The sequence below is a fragment of the Toxorhynchites rutilus genome, chromosome 3, assembly GCF_029784135.1.
Source record: "Toxorhynchites rutilus septentrionalis strain SRP chromosome 3, ASM2978413v1, whole genome shotgun sequence".
Taxonomy (NCBI): Eukaryota; Metazoa; Arthropoda; class Insecta; order Diptera; family Culicidae; genus Toxorhynchites; species Toxorhynchites rutilus.
Window position 1 is genome coordinate 235,635,202 of NC_073746.1, and position 24,152 is coordinate 235,659,353.

Here is a 24,152-nt window from a genome sequence, read left to right on the forward strand (position 1 = left end):
ACATTTGGAGCGTTTCATGAGCCGTTGGAATCATTGATCCATTTTTATTGAAAAATGCCAAAACGTAATAGTTACCGTTTTGTCTCATATTCCGAACACTTCATTTTCAAATGGTAATTTACTAAACTTTTATGTCATAAATAATATAATAGTGAAAACACAGACATTCTTTGAGGTGACCACTTCATTTTGGCTTCATTTTGACATCATTTACAGGTATCGATACAGCCTATAATTTATAATATTAGACATTTTCAAAAAAGTGACAGTAAAAACCAATGATGAAATGTTTGCGTTAACAAATTCCATAAAAAACAAGCACCGTTCATTTTTGAGTTTTTGTAGTTGTTTCAATTATTTTGTTAGTTGTTTTCATGTGAGGTGCAAAAGAATGTATGAACCTACAATAAATGGGTGAAAAAAAGAAAGATATTTTATGCAGAAATCTTCATTAAAATTAATATTGAAGTAGTGTTTGGAATATGAATCAAGTTTCTACGCATGATTCAAATTCCGAACACTTCATTTTCAAATGTGAATTTACCGAACTTTCATGTTATAAATAATTGAATAATCGAAACTCTGAAATTGTTTGGGTTATACCCTTCATTTTAAAATCATTTAAAGGTATCGATACAGACTATAATTTATAATATTAGACATTTGCATAAAAGTGACAGTCAAAACCAATGATAAAATGTTTGCGTTAGCGAATTCTGTAAAAAAACAAGCATCGGTAATTTTTCAGTTTTTTTTAGTATTTTCAACTATTTTGTTTGTTGTTTTCATGTTAAGTGCTAGAAATGGTGAGAATCTACAATCAATGGATGAAATAAAATGATATTTTATGCAGAAATCTTCATTAAAATTAGTGTTCAGAATATGAATCAAATTTCTACACATGATTCAAATAGCGAACACTTTATTTTTAAATGGGAATTTACTGAACTTCAATGTTATAAACAATTCAATATTCAAAACTTTATCATTCTTTGGGTTATAGACTTCATTTTAACATCATTTACAGGTATCGATACTGATATAGCGCCCTTGGTCTCGAAACCATGTAAACTATAAGAAACAAATACAATCAATAATTACAAAAGCAAAGTCCAATTTTTTTGCGAGCATAACATTTGACTTTAATTTGATATGTCGATTATATGAATCAGTTCAGTAGCTTAAAAGTTATATTTTTTTTTAAATTGCTTTTTTGCTGTTCGGAATTTGAGAGAAAAGTGTTCGGAATATGTGTCAGTGACAAAAATGGTGTTCGGAGTTTGAGACAAAAGTGATTTAACATATTTCTAGTTTTTCACCAAGAATATGTATTTGTAAATCAATTTTATTGAAAATTGAATTAATGAAAAAGAAGGCTTCGTTGTATCCAAAAATCAAAATAATTTCGCGAAAGAGCACCATTTTGAGACACTTGAGACACTGTTTAATGGCCACCAAATCTTAAGTGTTCGGAATATGAGACAAAACGGTACCACCGTTTTTGTGCTACAATTGAATGCCCTTACCTGCTGTGGTTCCAACAAGACGATGCAACATGTCACACCACGCGTGCCCCAAGTGTTTTATGAAAAGAAGAGTTCGACTAACGAATAATTTTGCGTAATGGACCCAACACCGTTGGACCATTGTTGTGGTACTGTGTGAAGTAGGATTGGGCGATCTTTATTAAAAAAAAGGTCGAGTCTTGTCGAATCGATTTTCCAAACAGCGTAGGGATCGATCCAAGACCACATTTGTCTATAATCAGGTATGGGCAAAATCGCATCGAAATTTGTTCAACATTCATACACACATAAAACTCACCATTCTATTCTCCGTTTATGCCTTTATTTGAGACAGAAAACATTCACCTATCATCTTCGCAAAGTTCATTCTCGAGTTAAACGGAAAAATACTGTCTCCATTCCGCTCATCTCAGAGAATATTGCATTCTATCATTTGCCTCTCGGAATGGCGTTAGATGGTGAGAGAATCAAATTGGAAACTTCTGTAAAATCATTCGTTTTTCACTCAAATAGTAATCATTGAAGCCTCGATCGCGGCAGTGAAATATAGGTAGATAGTTTTTTTTTTTTTTATCTTCGCTTGTTTTACGTCGGCATATTTCCGCCACTTTAGTGCCAATCACCGACATCAGGGAGGCGACTCCACCTGTTCCTACCTATCAGACTCAACAACTCATGAGCCGGGCCAACTTCTTTTACTTCCCTTCCGAAGGAAGACGTAACCAGAGATTTTTCGCCTCAGAAAATCCCAACGACGCCAGCTGGGATTGAACCCAGGCCGATCGGATTGTGAGGCTGTTACGCTAACCACACAACCACTGGCGCCGTCGGTAGATAGTTGAAATCGAGTTGTTTCCTGTGCACTATTGCAATGACTTTTTTTTCGTTTCTAGTATGAAACGATCTAAGCCAACGCAAAAGACCATATTAACGCAAGTTATTGATGAGCGGGAAGGTAGATTCATGTGCATTGCCGATAACAAATGCATTTGAATGGTGGCAAGGAAGAGATTAGAAGGGAAAAAATCATACATACACGCAGATTGAGTCTAGTTTGACTCACTCTATCAATTAAATTTTCTAAACTGTCATTTTTTTCATACATTTTGGATAAAATCACTAAATTACTATGAATATACCTAAATCACAAAATTCTCATTTTTCAAACCCACTAACATTCCATTTAATACAAAAGTTTCAATATTAAATATGCCACTATCAGAAGCACTACGTATAACAATATTTTTACATTCGCCTGGTTTACTCCCTTGACTGTTCGTATGACTTCGTTGTTCAGCTCAAACACTTTCCTACTCTCTTCTACTAGTTGCTTTCTGGTGTCCTCGTCTAAACTTTCCCCGAACTCATCAATGGTTTTTCTCATCTTTTGTTTCAGTTCATAAATACTTAATCCGTCGAAAGTGGTTAAGGCTATCCCTTGTGGGGTATCTTGACTGCTGGAGAAAGGATTAAACTTTTTCGAAAAATTTCTTCTTTTTTGTAAAATTTGTCCTCCCGACAGCAGACCCATGTAAAGATGGTAAACGTAAGCCACTAGCAAGTTAGGATTTTCACGCTCAATTTCCTCCAAGTGTTTGATATAGGCGCAAACTTCTTTGCGGGGCTGATACTTCACGTTCCACCCAGGACCCAGATAGTATCGAAGATCCTGCTCAAATTGTTCGGTTCGATGTAACTCTTCCGGTAGAAAATCATGCGGGACATGTTGCTCTAAGTATTTGAAAACTTCATAGAATATCAGCAGTCCTTCCGCCCAAACACTATTATCATAGAGGGCTAAAACGTACAAAGAAAATTAAACCGTAAGCTTAAAATAAGTTGACGCATGAAAACTACCAAATGCAAGTTTAGCGTTCACCAAGGCATCACTGACATAGTGGATATCCCTCGTTGCCACACGCATTTCCTTTGTGAATGAAATGTTTTTTGCAGCCATATCAAGTCAAAAATAATGCACTACAAACACCGTTCGTCGAACTTGCTCGTAAAGTTATTGTGCGTCGTATTCCTACGACCAAAACAAAAATCAGCTGTCGCAGTAATAATGATAAACCGAGAGCTGCAAGCGAAAAAAAATATTGACATAGAGAGGTACAGTCAGAATGGAAACGAACAAGAATTCTCGCGTAACTTTTGAAAAGGTCCTATGTAACAAATGTAAACAAATCGAGTTAATGGATGCACGCTATTAGTTTTCAATCATTGAATGTAATACAAAAACAATCGTTCACGTATCTATCTTCTTCATCTTTTTGTCGCCGATACAAAAAATATCCAATGTACAGATTCGAATTTTAAGCACCCGGCTGTTGCTTCGGACGCCACTTTCCTCTGACGGCCGAAACGTCCGAAGTAACAAAGCAGTCAAAACAACTCGCAGTCGTACTTCGGTCGTTTTGGAATTTGTTTCTTACAGGTGTTGTTGTCGATTTCAGTGCAATTCAACGAGTGATAACAATAATAATCAGTCTTTAGAACGAAATGCTGATATTTGGATTGTTGTTTATTAGTTAGTTTCAAATTTTTATAGTGCAAGGTAATATGTCCAATGTGCAAACGCGGGCAGTCAAAACGTCCAATGTAACATTTTTCGCTCCGAAGCTTCAACCTTAATCTCAAATTACGGAACAATGGTTACGATTGGTTTTACGAAGTTATTCTTGACAGCTAGTGGTGAAAACAGTGATAAAGAGTGATAGCTTTTAAGACAATTCGCGAAATAATGTTCGGGTCTTCAACTACGTTTTACTCGAGTTGACGAAAATGTTACATTGGACCTTTTCAAAAGTTACGCGAGAATTGACGAATTCATGCAAAGCTGAATCAGCTTAGGCGGCGGTGACACTGGATGCAGAAAAGTGGTCGTAAGAATTATATGCAATAGTGAAAGTAAACAACCACATTGAGTTGTATTGGTGTGGTTACATTGCTCCCCCCTTTTTTTTATCCCATTTATTTATTTAAGGCTCATTAGCATTTTAGCTGTAACAGAGCCGAATTTTAATCGTGTACATGTCACATGGTTATCATATCTATAATTAGCACATTACACAGTTGCCATTCGCCAGTATTCCTTCTATACCATTACATATGGTACATTCACACAGTAGCCATTTAGGCGTAAGGGTATTCTTTCTGTTCTTCCATTATCCAGTTGGACCACCGGACAGCGGAGACAGTTGTTTGATCATTGTTGAGTTATTTATAGAACAGTAGCCCGATGTGTCTGGCAGAGCAGAGCAGTTGTATGGATGAATCGATCTTATTTCGACCGTGGATCGATCTCCATCGCTGATGATTGTTGCGTGGACGTAGCTATTCTGTAACAACACAAAGATGGTCAATGAGGGCCCTGAGTTTTGAACTCACGATCGATCGCGTACTAAACGAACGCGCAACCAATGTGGCTACGGAGACCCCCATTGCTCCCCCCTTGCTTCGTTCGAATTCGTCAGCTTCTATCGAACAAATTTGTTTGTTTCTCTTCGTACAATCAAATTTCCGTGCGTACTCCGATCCAAAGTAACCTTAGCCTTATGCGACACCTTCATCAGAACTCAGAACCACGGAAGTTTGTTTATTCTACAACATTCGGTCATGAATATTTATTTTATTTCTATTTCTATCATTTCAACCAATAGATGTCGTCAATATATGGTAAGAAAATTAGTGCTCTGAATTTTAACGATGGTTTCAACATGCAACAACATGCCAACTTAATATTTATCGATTTCATCGCCATTATCCACAGTATCCATAATAACGCATTGACTTAAAATTTTCGAAGATTATCAATGACTTAGGACAAATCGGTAAATATACAAAACTCTAATTTTTTTACCATATACTGACGACATTTCATGGTTGAAGTGAATTAAAATAGAAATAAAATGAGTAATCACCAAAAAAACTCGGAAATAATGTTTATAAACAGCTAATGACAGTTGCAATGAACAAGGGTTATCATACTAAAGATGGAACTCTGAATTTGATCAATTTCTTCGAAATCGAATTAAAATTCAACTACCGTACGAATATGAGTTTTATTCAATTTTCATAAATTCGCCATACTTAAAGATATAGAAACCATTAATCTGAAAACAGAAAGCAAACCATTTCACTCTCATAAGGCACTATGACTTTATCTAAATAAAATGTTCCGAAAGCTTATTTTTGACTTTCAAAAAAAGAGAAAAGAGATGGTAGGGGTAGGGGTACGAATTCGAATTTGTATCACTGTGTTTCAATCCAAAAGTCTCACTGTGTTCGAAAAGGTTTATGGTACCATTCCAAATGAAATCAAGTGGGATACAATGTTAACATGATGGCCACCCTGTATACACTGACATTGATGTAGCAAGATAATCAATAAATGAAACGGAAATCTAACATAAACAAGTAGTGTTTCTACCAAAATTAAATCTGATAATATGGGCAAAACTAGCAAAGATAAACGTGACATTTACTACCGACTAGCTAAAGAGGAAGGGTGGCGTGCTCGCAGTGCTTTTAAATTGATTCATTTGGACGAAGTATTCAACATTTTCGAAGGTATGAATTGTTTCTTAAATTGTGACGATTTAATACATAATTTCCACGAATTGCGAGCAGGTGTCACGAGAGTTGTGGATTTATGCGCTGCTCCCGGAAGTTGGAGCCAGGTTCTTTCGAAGAAGTTGTATGAAAAGCGTGATAAAGACGCCAACGATGTCAAAATTATTGCCGTCGATTTGCAGGCGATGGCTCCTCTCCCGGGTGTCACTCAGCTGCAAGGCGACATCACCAAATTGGAGACCGCAAATGCGATTATTGAGCATTTCGGTAATGATCAGAAGGCACATCTGGTGATTTGTGACGGGGCTCCTGATGTGACCGGATTGCATGATATTGATGAGTATATACAATCGCAACTACTGCTGGCGGCTCTCAACATCACCACGCACGTTCTGTCTGTGGGTGGAACGTTCGTAGCGAAAATCTTCCGCGGTAAGGACACAGCATTATTGTATTCGCAATTGCGAATCTTTTTCGATAAAGTTTCCATCGCCAAGCCTGCAAGTTCGAGAAATTCCAGCATTGAAGCATTTGTCGTATGTCAGAACTATAAGCCTCCAGAGGGATATATTCCACAAATGATAAATCCAATGCTGGACGATGTTCAGAAAATTGCCGGGGAGACCGAATCGGAGGTCAACCGTTCTATCATTCCGTTCATCGTATGCGGTGATTTGCGAGAATATGATTCGGACATGTCTTACAGTCTAAACGTAAATACGATTGCGACAATTGCTGTCATGTTAACTGATATGTTCATGTTTTTCAGCTGGACCCAGAGAAAGATTACGAGTATCGTGACGTTGTGCAGAAGCCACTTGCTCCAGCCTACAGCGAAGTACTTGAACGCATGAAGACAACATCGCTGAAGCATGGAAGCATCAAAGTTGAATACGATAAGAAGAAAGATTAAGGAGTATGTACACGACGCGAGCAATCGTATATGATGTATTTAATAAGCTATATCAATGTATGCCAATAAATGGCGCAATGCATCAATTATAGAATTAGTTGATCAGTCGATCAATCATTTAGTTGTTTCATAATGTCTATACACAAATACACATTCCATTAGATTCATCCTCCATGTATTGAAAGCGATAAATTACACATTATCTCTAATTTTCCATGTGTTCAATACAGGTCAACGTTTCAACGTTAATTTTCGAATCCAATACATAATCGAATCACAAAAAAGCTATTTTTCTATTAATGTTTGACATTCATACATTAATGAAAAAATTGTTTTCTTGAAATTCGATTATGTATAGGATTTGAAAATAATTGTTGAAAAAAAATGGTCGACTATATATAATCGAGTCCGACCTGTACTTCTATACACTGCGTTTTATGACTATAGAACCACTCCATTTTTGTGAGTTTCCAGAGAAGAAGTCGGTTGAATTGAAGTATATAGTGTAGAATACAATAACTATCTTCATTTATAATACTGGCCATTTGAACTTTATTGTTGTGTCCAGGCGCGAAACATTCAAAAAACTAAAATTCCAGTGTTTTATAACTATAGAACCAGATGGAAAAACTCTCAATCCTTTACAAAATAAACGTCAATTTCACATGAATTACAATAAGTTTCAAATTCGTAGGTCATCTTTAGTTCTCAATCAGTTCAAATAGCCCATTCGGAATGGTTTCGATTAAGCTGCGCCATATTGTAGTGTGTATTTCGTTCGACGCAGTGGATACTACTCGTTTAAGCTCTTCAAATCTCTCATACTGCTTGTAAGCTGCATCTACTATTCGTACGATCACCCCTCATAAGTTCTTGATAGGGTTTTAACCTGGTAAACAAGCTGACCAATCCAGAATCTAAAACCCCCTTTCATTGAACCATGGCATGACCATCCATATTTTATCAATTGATGCCAAATTACAGAGGCGAAGCGTGACCAACTGAGCTACCTGTTCAATTTCATTTGCAACATTAAAACAACAGTATTTCGATGACAGATTTTAACATTTTTATTTCTCAACATTTATATATACAGTAAAACCAGTTTTTGTCCGGTTTTTATGCGATTTTTTTGGTGCGGTATTTGAATGAAAATGAAGTATTCGCTCATTTTTTACTATCTTTGATATGTATTTTATCGCTCTACATAGGGACTGTGTCAGTTAATTCCCATTCTCATGTTTTGTTTTGTTTGTTTTAAGGTGTCAGTAGGAGCTTATTGACAGGAGCAAAGAGTTGATTTTATGATATGCGCAAGTGAGTAGGCCACTTATGAAAGTGAAAAAAGGAAATCGAATGTTGATCACGAATGGAATCATTAGGATTTGGGTTATTTTCTTAAGGAAATTTTTTTCATGCGGTCCCTATCCACCACCACATAACAAGAAGTTTTTTTTTCAAATTGTTTAGCGAATACAATTTTTTTGTGCGGTCCCTATCACTCGCCCAAAAACAGGTTTGCCTGTATAACAAAAGAATCCTTCGGTCAACTATGAGCACAAACTTATCAATGAATTCCTTATAAAATAAGGACATCTGCCTTATGTCATAAAGGTAATCTTTTCCCACAGTCATCATCATAATTCAGAATAACCGTTTCTGGTCAGATTTGACCGCAAATAATTCTTGATCCGTCGAACAACAAAAAAAGTTCTTTCAACGGATGCCGTTGTATTAGGCAATGTCAGTATAATTCTGGCCAGCCGTTTCGAAGATGGTTTAATGCGGGTTTTGTCCAACGATAATCGGAATAATGACTATTATTTAAAAAGAACCGTCAGCTTATTACAATGTTATTACAACAAAGCGACGAATTTGTATTCATCTAGTTCCTTAAACCGTTTCATCATTTCGTCAAAAATTTTGTCTCTAATCGTTCATATAAACGACGACATTTGATGACGTTACTGTCAATCATAGTTTCGCCAGATACATCAATTGCATCTTTGAGCGTACTATCGGAATGATCATCTGCTTTCTCTATAGAAGCAAGGCAAGCCTTGACGATATGCACAAATTTTATTACATCTAATTCCTTTCTTTTGCAAAATTTGATAAAGAACATCCGTATGTGCAAAAATATTCGAAAAAAGTTTTAGCAAGTATACAGTGTTGAACTCAAGCATGAATGCGTGAGGACCTCTGGATGTAGTAAAAGTTACAGGTAAATCTCACCCAAACATTCATTGATAGGTGCATAATTCAAATCATCTATTTTTGGAAACATTTGGTATTTTGGTCTCCATAAATTGCTTCAATGTCTCGCTGCGTTTTGACGACCGCGAGAAAAATGCCGCAAGAGATGAGATCGTATTGAAAAACCTTGACGTTTTCTTGTTGTCTGTGCTGGAGTGAAGCAAAACCAAGTTTAATACGTGTGCGCAACAGTGAATATATCCAGTGTTTGCACACCAGATTTATCTCCGGACGTTACAGTAGCGCCATCATAGCTCTGGGCCACAATTTTGTCAGCATTATGACCAAAGTACGCAGATATTTCATCTACATGTCCGGCCAATGCAGCGGAGGTTTTGAAACGTAAGCAATGATGATGATGATGATGATGGATTAAAGAGACTTTAAACTCTTGGAGTTCATTCGTCTCTATAACGTAAGAAGACATACGTGTACTATATGTACCGGGTTCAAGTTGTCGAATGAACAAAATCTATAAAATCGCTCGAATTAAAGCCACACATCAACGAAGAATATCACCACATACACAGAAATCATGAATGAATTGGTTCGTTCTTTTATTTGTATCATGCTCGCTCGGGGTGTTTGGTGCTGTGCAGGTATCGAAATCGCATCGAAATTCGTTCAGCAACACTCATTCACAGATAAAACTCACCCTTCTATTCTCCGTTTATGCCTCACTTTATTTGAGACAGAAAACATTCACCTATCCTCTGCGCAATTTTCTTATCCAATGTTAAAGTTGCTAAAACTTACATTATAGACCCATTGAACGTAAAAATAATAATTGTTTTGATATCAACACAATTTTATTTTATAGATTTTCATGACATGAAACGCTATGACTATATAACATTTTATTTAGCGGTTCCTATAGCTGTTTTGATGATGTTGTCTAGCATCATTGTCGAAAAAATAACGATGCTTTCACCAATACAAACAAAACCATGGCGGAAAATTGGAAAATGAAAAATCAACTTTCAGAGCACTAGCTCGAGTATTCCGACGTTTTTCATTATACATTGCATTATACATATCTTGTGAGTAATCGTTTAGAATTTAATTGATATTACTTGATGGGATGTGTGACAAAACGATCATTTTCTACACACTGTTTCGCAAAGTTATTCATTTTCGGACGGGGGGTAAGGGAGGGAGATGAAAGAAATGAGCGCCATTGTGGCAGCCATTTGTGGCTTCCTTCCACCTTCACCTTAAGGGAAGTAAAAGGTGCTTCAAGTAAATAAATAACGCCAAGTAAAAATTTACATTTAAATTTTAGCAATTCAAAACTGCCTTCGGCCCGGCTAATCTGGTAGAGAGTAGTATGCCTTGTTAAAAACTAATTCCGTATCCAGATGTCGACTCCGTACCGTTATCATCGCGGATACACTTCGTTTCGTTTCCACCGTGAAGTGTATACGGGAATAAGGTCCATTGTAATACGTTATCTCATTCTCAAACATTCAATACATTCGGAGGCGACTGCAATTCAGTTTTTCTTGGAGAAGTCTTCCGCGTTCTTTTTTTCAAATACTAAACGGATGTATGAACAAATTGGCTAACGAAGGCACTGTGGGCAATGAAGCAAATCTAGAAAAAGATTGAATACCAATTCGCTTCTGCTAAAGAACAATTAACGGTTTTTGAGCTATGAATTAACTTTTAAATCTTATTGTCTTTCCTAAAGGCTAAGATATCTGGTTTTGATCTTCTAATTGAGCCTTTTCAAAGCGAGAGGCAAAAGAACATCAAAGATTCAGATCTCATTAATACAGAGAAGAAGATTCACATTTTTCGCCAGTTGTTGCTCTTCCTTCGTGCTGCAACGAGCGACACGACAAAACGTGGACGATACCGATTGAAGCGAAGGCAGTTAACAAAAAAGGGAAAAAAGCACCGCCTGGGAGAGAAAGAGTGTCTGGAGATGAAGCTGCTATATCATTCTAGAGCAACGCAGAAGTTCTTCAAGAAACTAAACGCCTCGCACAAAGGTTTTGTGCAGCATGCTGAAATATGCAGGAACAAGGAAGGAGTCATCTTGATCAACGAACGCGAGGTAATTGAAAGGTGCAGGCAGCACTATTATGAACACCTGAACAGCGCGCAGACAGGAAACCAAGACGGTGTTGATGAGGTCTACACCGCTGCAGTGAACAACGACGACGTACCACCCCAGCTCCATTTGAAAACTTTAGTGGAGTATCTCAAGGTAACAACTTGGGACATCTGCTTTCCACGATGGGGATACACTTGACGATGGCTGTAAACTAATCTACGCTGATAATTTGGGTTTGTACTATGCGGTAAAGAGTATCAAAGACTGTCATCGTTTACAACATTTGCTGAATGTGTTCGTCGACTGGTGCCGAAGGAACAAGTTGATTGTCAGTATACCGAAGTGTTCCATCATAACGTTTCACCGAATATCTGGAGCTTGAGAATCGAGAGGGCTCAAAAAAGGTTTATTCGTATCGCCCTAAGAAATTTGCATTGCCAAGATTCTGCAAACTTGCCGCCATATCGTGATCGTTGCAAGTTAATAAGTCTTGACACCTTAGCCAGACGTAGAAATATTCAGCAGGTAACATTTATAGCGAAGCTACTTAACAGTGAAGTCGAATGACCCCGACTCCCCATTCCAGTTACTGCTCTTGTGCTGATCGGTTGTATTTTCATATTATACATCGGGATTTTTACAAACTGCTAGCTAGGACTGTTAATTTGTACCGTTAGTTTTGATCGTTGTGGCACGTTGTATCTGGCGAGTGCATTTACCCACGATATGGGGAAACCACGCCCTGATAAAGGGCATTTAACTGAAGCGTACCCGTTCTCAAGCGGAACTGACAGATGAACCTGCAAGTGAGGAGAAACAGCTGCTTGCAAATAATAAATTTGCAGCGCTCCCAGTGGAGGATAGTGGAGTTGTAGCAACGAAGAAAGAAAAAATGCCACCGTTTTACACGAAAGGCTTCCCGGACAAGTTTCGTGAGGAAATGAAGCTGCTTATCTCTAAGGGGCTACAAGCGAAGTATAGCTTGTGTACCGACGGTTACAAAATTGTGGTACCAGGATTAAATCACTACAAAGCCGTTCAAGAATATTTGAAGAGGAAAAAAGTGGAGTATTTTACTCACGACATAGTGTCAAATAAACCATTTAAGATTGTGCTCAGAGAACTTCCGGACCTGGAAGTTAAGGAAGTACAGGACATGTTAGTTGAGTGTAATTTGAAGGTGGTGGCAGTACACAAAATGAGTCGTCGCAACAAAAATATAAAATATCGTGACCAACTGTATCAGATACACTTGGAGCGAGGTTCCATTAACATGGCTGGTCTGAAGGAACTCAGATCTGTTGACCACATGTTCGTCAAATGGGAACGATACAGACCTATACATCGTGACGTCACCCAGTGCGCAAACTGTTTGAACTTTGGCCATGGTACTAAGAACTATTTTGTGAACAGCCGGTGCAATTCATGTGGAGGAAACCATCACACAAGTGAATGTATAAGCGAAAATGAAACCACAAAGTGCATTCATTGTGGCAAAGATCATCCGTCCACCAATCGCCAATGTCCTAAGCGGGCTGAATTCATTGAGAAGCGGAGGAAGGCTTCCGCCAACAACATATCGAAGACGAAAGTTTCTCAGACCCGTCAAGTTGATGTACTGTCTGAAGCTACACGAAGACCTATTCCAGTCTTGGCACCTCTTCCGCTTCCTACAGCAGGTAACGGGAAAAGAATTACACCATCAAACCGTATAGAAAACATGCCAACTCAATCAACATCGGGTACAACACCAAGCCCCCCGGGAGTGCTAAACTTTGCCCAGGTTGTAGCAGGCAAAACACAAACAGCAACAACAACAGAGAGCGAGGATCTGTATTCCTGCGAACAAATGAGTGCCCTATTCACCGAGTTCACACGACTGTTACGTGCCTGTAAACCAAAACAGGACCAAGTCACAACGATGGTGGATTTTGTTTTCAAGTATGGTCGGCCATCACCTTAGGATTATCACGTGGAATGCCTGCTCCCTGACAGCAAAACAGCTAGAATTCGCACAATTTCTTTGAAGTAACAAAATTGACGTCGCAGCCATCACCGAGACACATCTCAAACCAAATACCAACTTTAGTCTTCCTGAGCATTCCGTCGTCCGATTGGATCGCACCAGTTCACGCGGGGGCGGTGTCGCTATAGTAGTGAGACGAGGGTTGAAGTTTCTCTCATTGAGGAGCTTCAATCTTAAAATCATTGAGGCCATCGGCATCGAACTAACTACAACAACAGGCCCGATCAACATCATCGCAGCGTACTGCCCCTGCCAAGTGAAAGAAGGAGATGGTTCCAGCCTGCAGTTTCGTCGGGATATCATCGCACTTACCAGAAACCGAGGTAAATTCATCCTGGCTGGTGATTTGAACGCCAAACACGAAACCTGGGGGAATCTCCGGCGAAATATGAATGGTAGAATCCTCTTCAATGATCTTCATTGTGGGCACTATACCATCCTGAGCCCCGAGGAAGCAAGCAACTTTCTATTCACCTGCCGGGGTTCCCTCCACCCTGGACATTTTCGTCACCAACATTGCGAACGTCCAGCAGCCGTCGGTGGTGCACGACCTGAGCAGCGACCATTATCCGGTGGTGCTAGTTCTCGGTGAGCAGGTGGATCCAAGGAGATTGCAGCGCAGAAACTACCATCGTGTCAACTGATCGGCTTTCCAGCGAACGGTCGACACGGAAGTTGCATTTGATCATCCTTTACAGTGTCCAGAAGACATCGACAATGCGCTGGGTATTGTGGAAGAGGCATTATACAAAGCACGAGAACAGCACATCCGACTAATTCCGAGTGTAAGTAGTCTTCTCGAAATTGATGATTATACAAAATATCTATATATATAAAAATGGAGTGATGTCTGTCTGTCTGTCTGATTCTTATAGACTCGGAAACTACTGAACCGATCGACATGAAAATTGGTATGTAGGGGTTTTTGGGACCGGGGAAGGTTTTCGTGATATTTTGAGACCCCTCCCCCCTCTCTAAGGGGGGCTGCCATACAAATGAAACACAAATTTCTGCATTACTCGGAAATTAACCAAGCAAACGAAACCAAAGTTGGCATGTGGAAGTTTTAGGGTGCAATAAATGTTTCTATGATGGTTAGACAGTTCTTCCCCCACTCAAAGGGGGGGCTGCCATACAAATGAAACACAAATTTCTGCATTACTCGAGAATTAATCAAGCAAATGAAACCAAATTTGGCATGTGGAGGTTTTAGGATGCAATAAATGTTTCTATGGTGATAAGATACTCCTTCCTCCTCTCTTAGAGGGGGCTGCCATACAAATGAAACACAATTTTTTGCATTACTCGGAAATTAATCAATCAAACGAAACCAAAGTTGGCATGTGAAAGTTTTAGGGTGCAATAAATGTTTCTATGATGGTTAGACAGTCCTTCCCCCACTCAAAGGGGGGGCTGCCATACAAATGAAACACAAATTTCTGCATTACTCGAGAATTAATCAAGCAAATGAAACCAAATTTGGCATGTGGAGGTTTTAGGATGCAATAAATGTTTCTATGGTGTTAAGATACTCCTTCCCCCTCTCTTAGAGGGGGCTGCCGTACAAATGAAACACAAATTTTTGCATTACCCGAGAATTAATCAAGCAAATTAAACCAAATTAGGCATATGGAAACTTTAGGGTGCAATGAATGTTTCTATGGTGGTTAGATACCCCTCCCCCCTCTCTAAGGGGTGGCTGCCATACAAATAAAACACAAATTTCTGCATTACTCGAGAATTAATCAAGTAAATGGGCGGGACGAAGTTTGCCGGGTTAGCTAGTACAAAATATATTATCAGATTGCGAAATATATTTTGGAGGCAGTTTCAGCGAACTGGCCTTCTGGAGAAGAAGTTAATGGCGAATCAGCTTTCCAGAGTGATCCAGGCCAAAATCATGGACCTCAAAAATAAAAATTTCTCACAAAAATTGAGCCAGCTCCCATCCCATTCCCGTCCCTTTTGGAAATTAACTAAAATTCTCAAGACTAAACCTAAACCTATACCACCCTTAATTCCTAGTTCTCCAGGTCCTGATCTCCTAATAACCCCCGCTGAAAAAGCCAATGCGCTGGGTCAGCATTTTTGTAGCTCGCATAGCATTGGGCAGACCATGCTCAGTCCCCGAGAAGCTGATGTTGCGGAAGCCGTGGCTGTAGTAGATCGGGATGCATCAACCCTGGATGATGAGCAGAGAGTAACCGCTAAAGAGGTGGAAGCTAAAATAAAAGCCTCCAGAAACATGAAGGCTCCCGGCTTTGATAACATCTTCAACCTGGAACTGAAACACTTAAATTCCAAGTTGTACGAATATTTTGCATCGATTTTTAATCAATGCTTACAACTTTGCTACTTCCCCTCGAGGTGGAAGTTAGCTAAAGTTGTACCCATCCTGAAACTGGGAAAAGTGCCAACATCAGCTGGGAACTATCGCCCAATCAGCTTACTGTCTGCTCTCTCCAAGGTTTTTGAGAAACTGATCAGCTCCAGACTAATGGTTTTCGCAACAGAAAATAATGTTCTTCCCGATGAGCAGTTTGGATTCAGGAGGGGTCGTTCAACGATCCATCAGCTAGTCAGGGTAACAAACACCATCAGGCGGAACAAAGCAGTCGCCAAAACAACTGCAATGGCATTGTTAGATGTCGAAAAGGCATTTGACAATGTCTGGCATGATGGTCTGGTGTTTAAGCTGCATCAGCTACATTTTCCAGTGTTTCTTATTAAAATAATTAGAAACTACCTTTCAGACAGAACATTCAGCGTCGCGCTGAACAATGTCTGTTCAGAGAAACTGATCATTGCAGGGGTGCCCCAAGGCAGCATCCTGGGCCCCCTGCTGTTCAACATATACACGTCAGATATTCCTCCATTACCAGATGATGGCCAATTATCTCTGTTCGCAGATGATACGGCTATTATCTATAAGGGACGAATAACACGTGCTCTGGCGGCAAAACTCCAGCGAGGCCTTGATGTCCTGTGTGAATACTACAACAACTGGAAAATTTGTGTGAATGCGGTGAAAACCCAGACCATCATTTTTCTATACTCGAAATCCCCGCGACATTGTTCCGCCTGCTAACCTCAGAATCAGTCTAGGTAATGCAATAGACTGGTCCAATGAAGTAAAATATCTCGGCATCACCCTAGACAGTAAGTTGTTATTCAGACAACATAACGACCAAATTGTGAGTAAGTGTGGTATAATGATCAGATTTTTATACCGACTTATTAATAAAAAGTCTTCTCGGTGTCTGAGTAACAAACTTGCTGTCTACAAACAAATCATCTTGCCGGTGATTGAGTATGGCATGCCTATTTGGAGCAGTTGTGCCCAGACGCATCGGCTAAAACTCCAACGAATCCAAAACTAATTCCTCAAAATGATCCTTAACCTTCCCCCCTGGACAAGAACATCAGAGGTCCATGATCTGGCTGGGGTTGAAACACTGGAAACCAGATTCGCCACCAAATTGAATAAGTTTCGAGAGGACTGCTTGAGGACTGCGGAACAAACAATTATTAACAACCTGTATTGGTAACTAGGCTAAGTAGGGTAAAGGGTGTGTCACATCAAATTGCATCACGGAAAAAACGCTGTAGAAATTTAATTTTTAGGAATTATATCTTCAGCTTTCGCTTATAATCAGATAAGAGTGTACAGATCACGTTGGCCATGCTTCACTGTCAATTTTTCGTAAATTTGGAAAAATGTCGTCGAACGAAAAAGAGCGTCGTAAATTAATCCTGTGCACTCATTTCGAGAATCCGGAGTTGTCACATCGGGACATCGGTAAGATGCTGGGAATCGTCCAATCCACGGTCAGCAGAGTACTAAAACGATACTTCGAGAACCTAACCATCGACCGGAAGGTGAAGAACGGCAAAAATGGATGCTCCGTCAGTGAAAAAGATCACAAGCGCGTAGTTAAGCAGTTTAGACATGATCCGAGAAGTTCGGTCCGGGATGTCGCCAATAAGCTGAATTTGTCAAGTTCATTCGTCCAGCGGACCAAGCAGCGGGAGGGCCTGCGTACATACAAGGTTCAGAAGGTTCCTAACCGCGACGAAAGGCAAAACATGGTGGGGAAGACGCGAGCCCGGAAGCTGTACACCGAAATGCTGACGAAGCCGCATTGCCTGGTAATGGACGACGAAACCTACGTCAAAGCGGACTTTCGTCAGCTGCCGGGCTTGTTGTTCTTCTCCGCAGAGGACAAATTCAGCGTTCCGGAGGAGATTCGCAAGCAGAAACTATCCAAGTTTACCAAGAAGTACATGGTGTGGCAAGCGATCTGCTCTTGCGGAAAGCGGAGCGCCCCCTTCGTGATGACCGGCACGGTAAACGGGCAGGTTTACCTTAAGTTGTGCCTACAGAAACGCTTACTACCACTATTGAAGCAGCACGAGGGCCCGACCATCTTCTGGCCGGATCTCGCTTCGTGCCACTATTCAAAGGACGTGTTGGAGTGGTACGAAGCCAACGGGGTCACCTTCGTGCCAAAGGAAATGAACCCGCCCAACGCGCCGGAGCTTCGCTCAATAGAGAAATATTGGGCGATTATGAAGCAGGCGCTCCGGAAGAACCCAAAAGTTGTCAAATCGGAGGCGGACTTCAAGAGAAAATGGATTTCTGTTCAAAAAAAACTACAACCTGACGTTGTACAGAACCTTATGGACGGGGTAAAGAGGAAGGTGCGAGCATACGGGCTTGGACTCGAAGTATGAATAAAAAGAAAATGCCAAAAGTTGTTTAATAGTTTTTATTTTACTGTCTAAAATTTTCAAAAGGATCGGTCTACTGGGCGAATTTCTACAGCGTTTTTTTCCGTGATGCAATTTGATGTGACACACCCTTTATTACATTTTAGGTAGGTTATCAAATTTCTACTTCAAGTAAACAAAACTATTAACTAGTGCAATGAAGAAAATTTATGCGGTGTGCTTCACTTACAACTAACTTCTAACTGGAAAAAAATGTACAAAGTTGAAGAGCAAATAAGCTAAATCACTTGTTATGTATATTATAGATTCTACTAAGATGTTGTAAATAAAATAAATTTTATGCAATCACCCCGACTCCTGCCGCTACTCGATTTGCGAATCTGATATTACTAGAAAAATGTTAAAAGATAATGTCAATCTCAAAGGATTGAATATAAATGGATTGCGAAACGGGAAGAATGGTACAGTTGTTGTCTCTGCTTCAAATATAACCTCAATTGAGTTAATCAAGGTTAATGTTGAGAAAAAGCTGGGTCAAGACTACAAGGTTAAGATACCAGAAGTATTGAGACCGACGATCAAAATTATAGGATTTAGCGAAGAAATGAATGAAAATGATTTGAAAATTGCATTGTTGAAACTGAACCCTTCGTTGGACAAAAACAAACATTTCGAAGTAAGAAAAATCTATTGTAATAATAAAATGAAATATAATAAATACAGTGCTATAATAGAAGTCGATGGGGATACTTATAATAAAATGATAGAGGCTAAATCAGTATTTTGCGGGTTTGAAAAATGTCGAGTTATTGATGGATTGAGGATTCTAAGATGCTTCAAATGCTGTGAATATGGTCACAAAATTGTCGACTGCCAAGCAAAACACAGCGTGTGTCCGAAATGTGGCACAAATCATGAATTAAAGGACTTTACATCCGAAGAAATTCAATGTTCAAATTGTAACAAAATTAAAAACGAACGAAGAATAGACATAGATACGAAACATTTCGCGTGGAGTACAAACTGCCCCATATTCCTCCGAAACTACGAGAGGAAGAAGCAACAGGTGGACTTCTCTACTTAGCCACCCAAGAGAGGAGAACTGAAAAAATATGATGCACTTTATCTGAATGTGGCTGGATTACGGACACACTTCGACGAAATAGAAATATTGTTGTCCAACGAAAAACCGAAATTATTATTTATGGTTGAAACACATTTAACGGAATTGAATGATCTGAATGGATTCAATGTAGTTGGATACACAAGGATTAATTGTTTGTCGAGATCTGCCCATACTGGAGGCGTATCTATGTATATTTGGAACCTTTTATATTTTGAAGAAATTTTCAATGGAACATATGGGGACAGTTGGTTTCTAGCCGTTGAAGTCAGAGGATGCAAAATGTCAGGAATATACGCTGGAACATACCATTCGCCTAGTGCTAGTGACAAGGACTTCTTAGAATTTTTGGAAGATGCATGGCTACAGCACATACAAGTATATGAACAAAAAAGGATTGTCATAACTGGTGATTTTAACATTGATTGGGACGAGCATAGGAAATCTTTTGAATTAAAAGCAATCACCCAAGCCGCTGGATTCAGACAAAGAATAAATGATCACACTAGAATAACCAGAACATCTTCGACGACCATTGACTTAGTTTTTACGAATTTCGACGATGGTGTGATTGAAATTTTCTATAATAGCAAAATCTCGGATCATGAAACAATTGGAATGGTCTACCATTTTTCTGATGTTGACTTTTCTGAAATAAAAAAGGAAAAATCATATAAGTGTTGGAACAGTTATTCAAAACGAATATTGCAATCTGTTTTACAGAACAAAATAACTCCGATTGGAGAACGAATCTCTCTTCATGATGTTGCAAAAAATCTAGAAGAAGCGCTTTGTTCTTCAATGAAACAGATAATTGCCGGTAATCAGACTGCCGTTCCAGTACTCAGAAATATCAGTAACAAAGCCTGGTATAACTCTACGTTGGCTTACATAAAGAGACGAAGAGATTATTACTTAATAATAGCTAAACGCACAAAAACTATTGGAAATTGGAGCACGTACAGAATATGGAGAAATATTTATGTACGTGAACTTAAGCATTCCAAGAATAAATTCATCCAAAATGAGATAAATGCAATTCAACATAATCCGAAGAAGCTATGGAAAAAATCAAAGCATTATGTAATCCAGGCGGTAGCAAGGATATCGACGATGAGTTTGACGGTAAAAAGAAAATAAAAGGAAATTCTCTCGACAAAGGAAATTCTCTCGACATGCCATGGAACGAATACTTTAGATAAAGACTTGAATTGTTCTTTCGATTAGTAATCTATGTCTGCGGGATAACCAGTCCGTTTTATTTTCAATTTGTTGTGCTCACTGGTTAGTATGATGTAATAAAGAAATACAGTAACTCAATTATTATCAATAAGATAACTCGTCCTGCTCAAACCTTTGTAGGGGAATGAGGTGGGGCCATCATCATCTTTTTATAAAGTCACGTGGGTCTCCCATGTTGGACATACCGAAAATAAAATCGACCACATTTGCATCAGCCGAAAATGGAGACGAAGCCTTCTTGATGTTTGGAACAAACGCAGCGCCGACATCGCGTCTGACCATCACCTTCTGGTTGGCGAGATCCGCCTGCGCTTTGCACCGATCCAGCGACAGGTGAAGAGGTTTGGGCGGCGATTCAACATACGTCGACTAGAAGATCCAGCTGTGGAGTAGTCGTTCGTTGAAGAGTTGAGACTCGAGCAGAGGATATTCCGGACAATGTAGAAAATCAATGGACTGACGTCAGGAACGCCTTCATCGAAAATAGTGAAAATAACCTGGGTGAGCTGCGCACACAGAGGAAGGAGTGAATCTAGGATTGGGCGATCTTTATAAAAAGATCGATCTTATCGAATCGAATTTCTAAACGGCGTAGGGATCTATCCAATGATTAAATCGGTACCAAAGAATCGAAATTTTTCGAAAAATTAAAAGCTTTTTACGATTTATCTTCTTATTCTATATGAATGCTGTCGTTTTTTTGAAAAGGGAATACAACTTTCATCTTTCTATTCAAATATCAAAAGCATTTTGTTTTGTTTCTCAGCATGTGGCCCGCAGTGCATTCATCTTGTGCAATTTTTGACTAAAAAATATTATTATAAACTCAACAACCGCCCAGAACTCAGTTGAGCCAATCTTCCAATACATTTGTAATTTAGTCGAAGCCGATTCTTGATTTTGGCGCCAGATCTTAAAAACAACTTTTCGCCTGTAATACAACATCAGTGATCCTATGCGTAACCGGTTACAGTTCATCCCCTCAGCTGCTGTTCTTTCTCTGTCAGCATTTGTACAGAAGTAAATCGTAGAAGAAGCAATCCAAATGTTGACATTATGTTAAAAAAAATGTGACCTTTGATGAGATAAAAGATCGATGTATACTGAAAAACAAATCTACAAAAAGATCGAAAAGATCGAAAGCAAAAAAATCGATTTTCTCGATTTTCTCGAGTGCAAAAGACTACAACTGGCGATAAGCGCCACCTCCACGATATCTCAAGATGCCTGAGCGGAGCTAGGATGAATCCAAGGATACCTGTGAAAGACTCGAACGGACAGCTACTCACCGACCCCACTGACCAACTGAAACGCTGGTTTGAGCACTTCGAACAACTTCTTCAAGTTTCGGTGTCCATCAACATCTCGGCAGGATCCGCCAAGACTTCGGCGCACCACTCGTGTCAATTCCGAGGCCCCATCGCTGCACGAGATCGCTGTTTCAATCCGCATTCAGTGTATGAAATCCAACAAAGCTCCCGAGGTCGATCGCATATCAGCAGAGATACTGAAAGCTGACGCCATGCTATCCGCACGAATACTGCATCAATTATTCTCGAATACCTGGAACACCGCGACATTTCCGGCCGACTGGATGCAGGGCGTCTTAGTGAAGGTCCTCAAGAAGGGGGGTCCGATTGTGTGCGATAATTGACGAGGTATCATGTTACCGTGCATTGTTTTGAAAGTTCTGTGCAAAGTTATTCTAGAACGGATACAGGAGAAGATCGACGCGACCCTTCGACGGCAGCAGGCAGGATTCCGTGCCGGAAGACCTTGTGTGGACCATTTTGTCCCTATATTTGGTTTTCATTGACTACGAAAATTTTTTGGACCGATTCAATCACGAGAATCTGTGCGGCGCCTTGAGACGCAAAGGAGTCCCAGATAAAATCGACAACCTCGTCGAAGCGCAGTACGAGGCTTTAACGTCACGTCACTGCAGAGTCCTGCATAACGGAGTCGCCGGTGTGAGGCAAAGATGCATACTATCACCGCTACTATTCCTCATCGTAATTGACAAGATCATGGTGGGTGCAGTTGACCACGTGCCGCGCCGTGGGCTGCTTTGGCAGCCTGTTACTATGGAGCATCTGAATGGCTTAGAGCTGGCTGATGACGTTGCACGACTAGCACAATGGCGCACCGATATGCAGAGTAAGCTGAATGACCTTGTCGAACGCTGCTCTGCGGCAGGTCTCAAAATCAACGTCAACAAGCCAAATCCTTGGATGTGAACGTGGATAATCGCCCCAACTTCACAGTAGCGGGGCAAGCAGTAGAGAACGTAGAAAGCCTTCAATATCTTGGCAGCCAGATAGCGTCGGACCGATGCCTGCGTTACATGATTCGTGCCTGGAGGCCTCACAACTGGATCCCGAACGTCGAGCTCCATCGTCGGTGTCAACAGAAGCCGATATCAACTAAGATTCGAGAACGTAAGTGGAAGTGGGTTGGCCACACAATATGAAGGAGCGGAAACGAAATCTGCAAACGAGCGCTAGATTGGAATCCGGCAGGACACCGCAGCAGAGGCAGACCCAAGGGCTCGTGGCGACGCAGCCTCAACAAGGAAATTAGGGAAGTCGACGCGAATCTGACCTGGGCCCAGGTCATGGCTGAAGCGAGCAGTCGCGCAGGATGAAGATCTTTCACGTTGGCCATCTACACCACTAGAAGTGCGCAGGATTCGTGGGAGAGTGATTGAGTACTAGAATAATATTCCAGTACTCGTGCAGCAAAATGTTATGCAAGTCTAGAATCTAGACTAAATTATAGATCCTTCATACTTTCTCAGTTCATTCACCAAGGCTAGAAAAAGTTCTATTTGGAAAATATATATATATACAGGGTTTTCTATTTCGGGCTTCCGAAAGTATACAGCCCTGCGCTGACAACCGTTTGATATAAAGGGTGTGTCACATCAAATTGCATCACGGAAAAAACGCTGTAGAAATTCGCCCAGTAGACCGATCCTTTTGAAAATTTTAGACAGTAAAATAAAAACTATTAAACAACTTTTGGCATTTTCTTTTTATTCATACTTCGAGCCCAAGCCCGTATGCTCGCACCTTCCTCTTTACCCCGTCCATAAGGTTCTGTACAACGTCAGGTTGTAGTTTTTTTTGAACCGCCTCCGATTTGACAACTTTTGGGTTCTTCCGGAGGGCCTGCTTCATAATCGCCCAATATTTCTCTATTGGGCGAAGCTCCGGCGCGTTGGGCGGGTTCATTTCCTTTGGCACTAAGGTGACCCCGTTGGCTTCGTACCACTCCAACACGTCCTATGAATAGCGAGATCCGGCCAGAAGATGGTCGGGCCCTCGTGCTGCTTCAATAGTGGTAGTAAGCGCTTCTGTAGGCACTCCTTAAGGTAAACCTGCCCGTTTACCGTGCCGGTCTTCACGAAGGCGGCGCTCCGCTTTCCGCAAGAGCAGATCGCTTGCAACACCATGTACTTTTTGGCAAACTTGGATAGTTTCTGCTTGCGAATCTCCTCCGGAACGCTGAATTTGTCCTCTGCGGAGAAGAACAACAGGCCCGGCAGCTGACGAAATTCCGCTTTGACGTAGGTTTCGTCGTCCATTACCAGGCAATGCGGCTTCGTCAGCATTTCGGTGTTCAGCTTCCGGGCTCGCGTCTTCCCCACCATGTGTTGCCTTTCGTCGCGGTTAGGAGCCTTCTGAACCTTGTATGTACGC

At 40.3% G+C, this 24,152-nt stretch overlaps 2 protein-coding genes across 2 annotated transcripts; one reads left to right on the forward strand and one right to left on the reverse strand.

The window, feature by feature from the left end:
- Positions 1-1,826: 1,826 nt before the first annotated feature.
- Positions 1,827-3,586, reverse strand: LOC129776796 (heme oxygenase 1). The gene is made up of 2 exons (XM_055782650.1): positions 3,384-3,586; positions 1,827-3,323 (listed from the first exon to the last, which is right to left on the reverse strand). The coding sequence occupies exons 1-2, from the start codon at positions 3,481-3,483 to the stop codon at positions 2,710-2,712; spliced, it is 714 nt and encodes a 237-aa protein (XP_055638625.1). The 5' UTR covers positions 3,484-3,586; the 3' UTR covers positions 1,827-2,709.
- Positions 3,587-5,886: 2,300 nt separating this feature from the next.
- LOC129777001 (putative tRNA (cytidine(32)/guanosine(34)-2'-O)-methyltransferase) lies at positions 5,887-7,135 on the forward strand. Its single transcript, XM_055783028.1, has 3 exons — positions 5,887-6,098; positions 6,159-6,814; positions 6,871-7,135. The coding sequence occupies exons 1-3, from the start codon at positions 5,978-5,980 to the stop codon at positions 7,012-7,014; spliced, it is 921 nt and encodes a 306-aa protein (XP_055639003.1). The 5' UTR covers positions 5,887-5,977; the 3' UTR covers positions 7,015-7,135.
- The last annotated feature ends 17,017 nt before the right edge of the window (positions 7,136-24,152 follow it).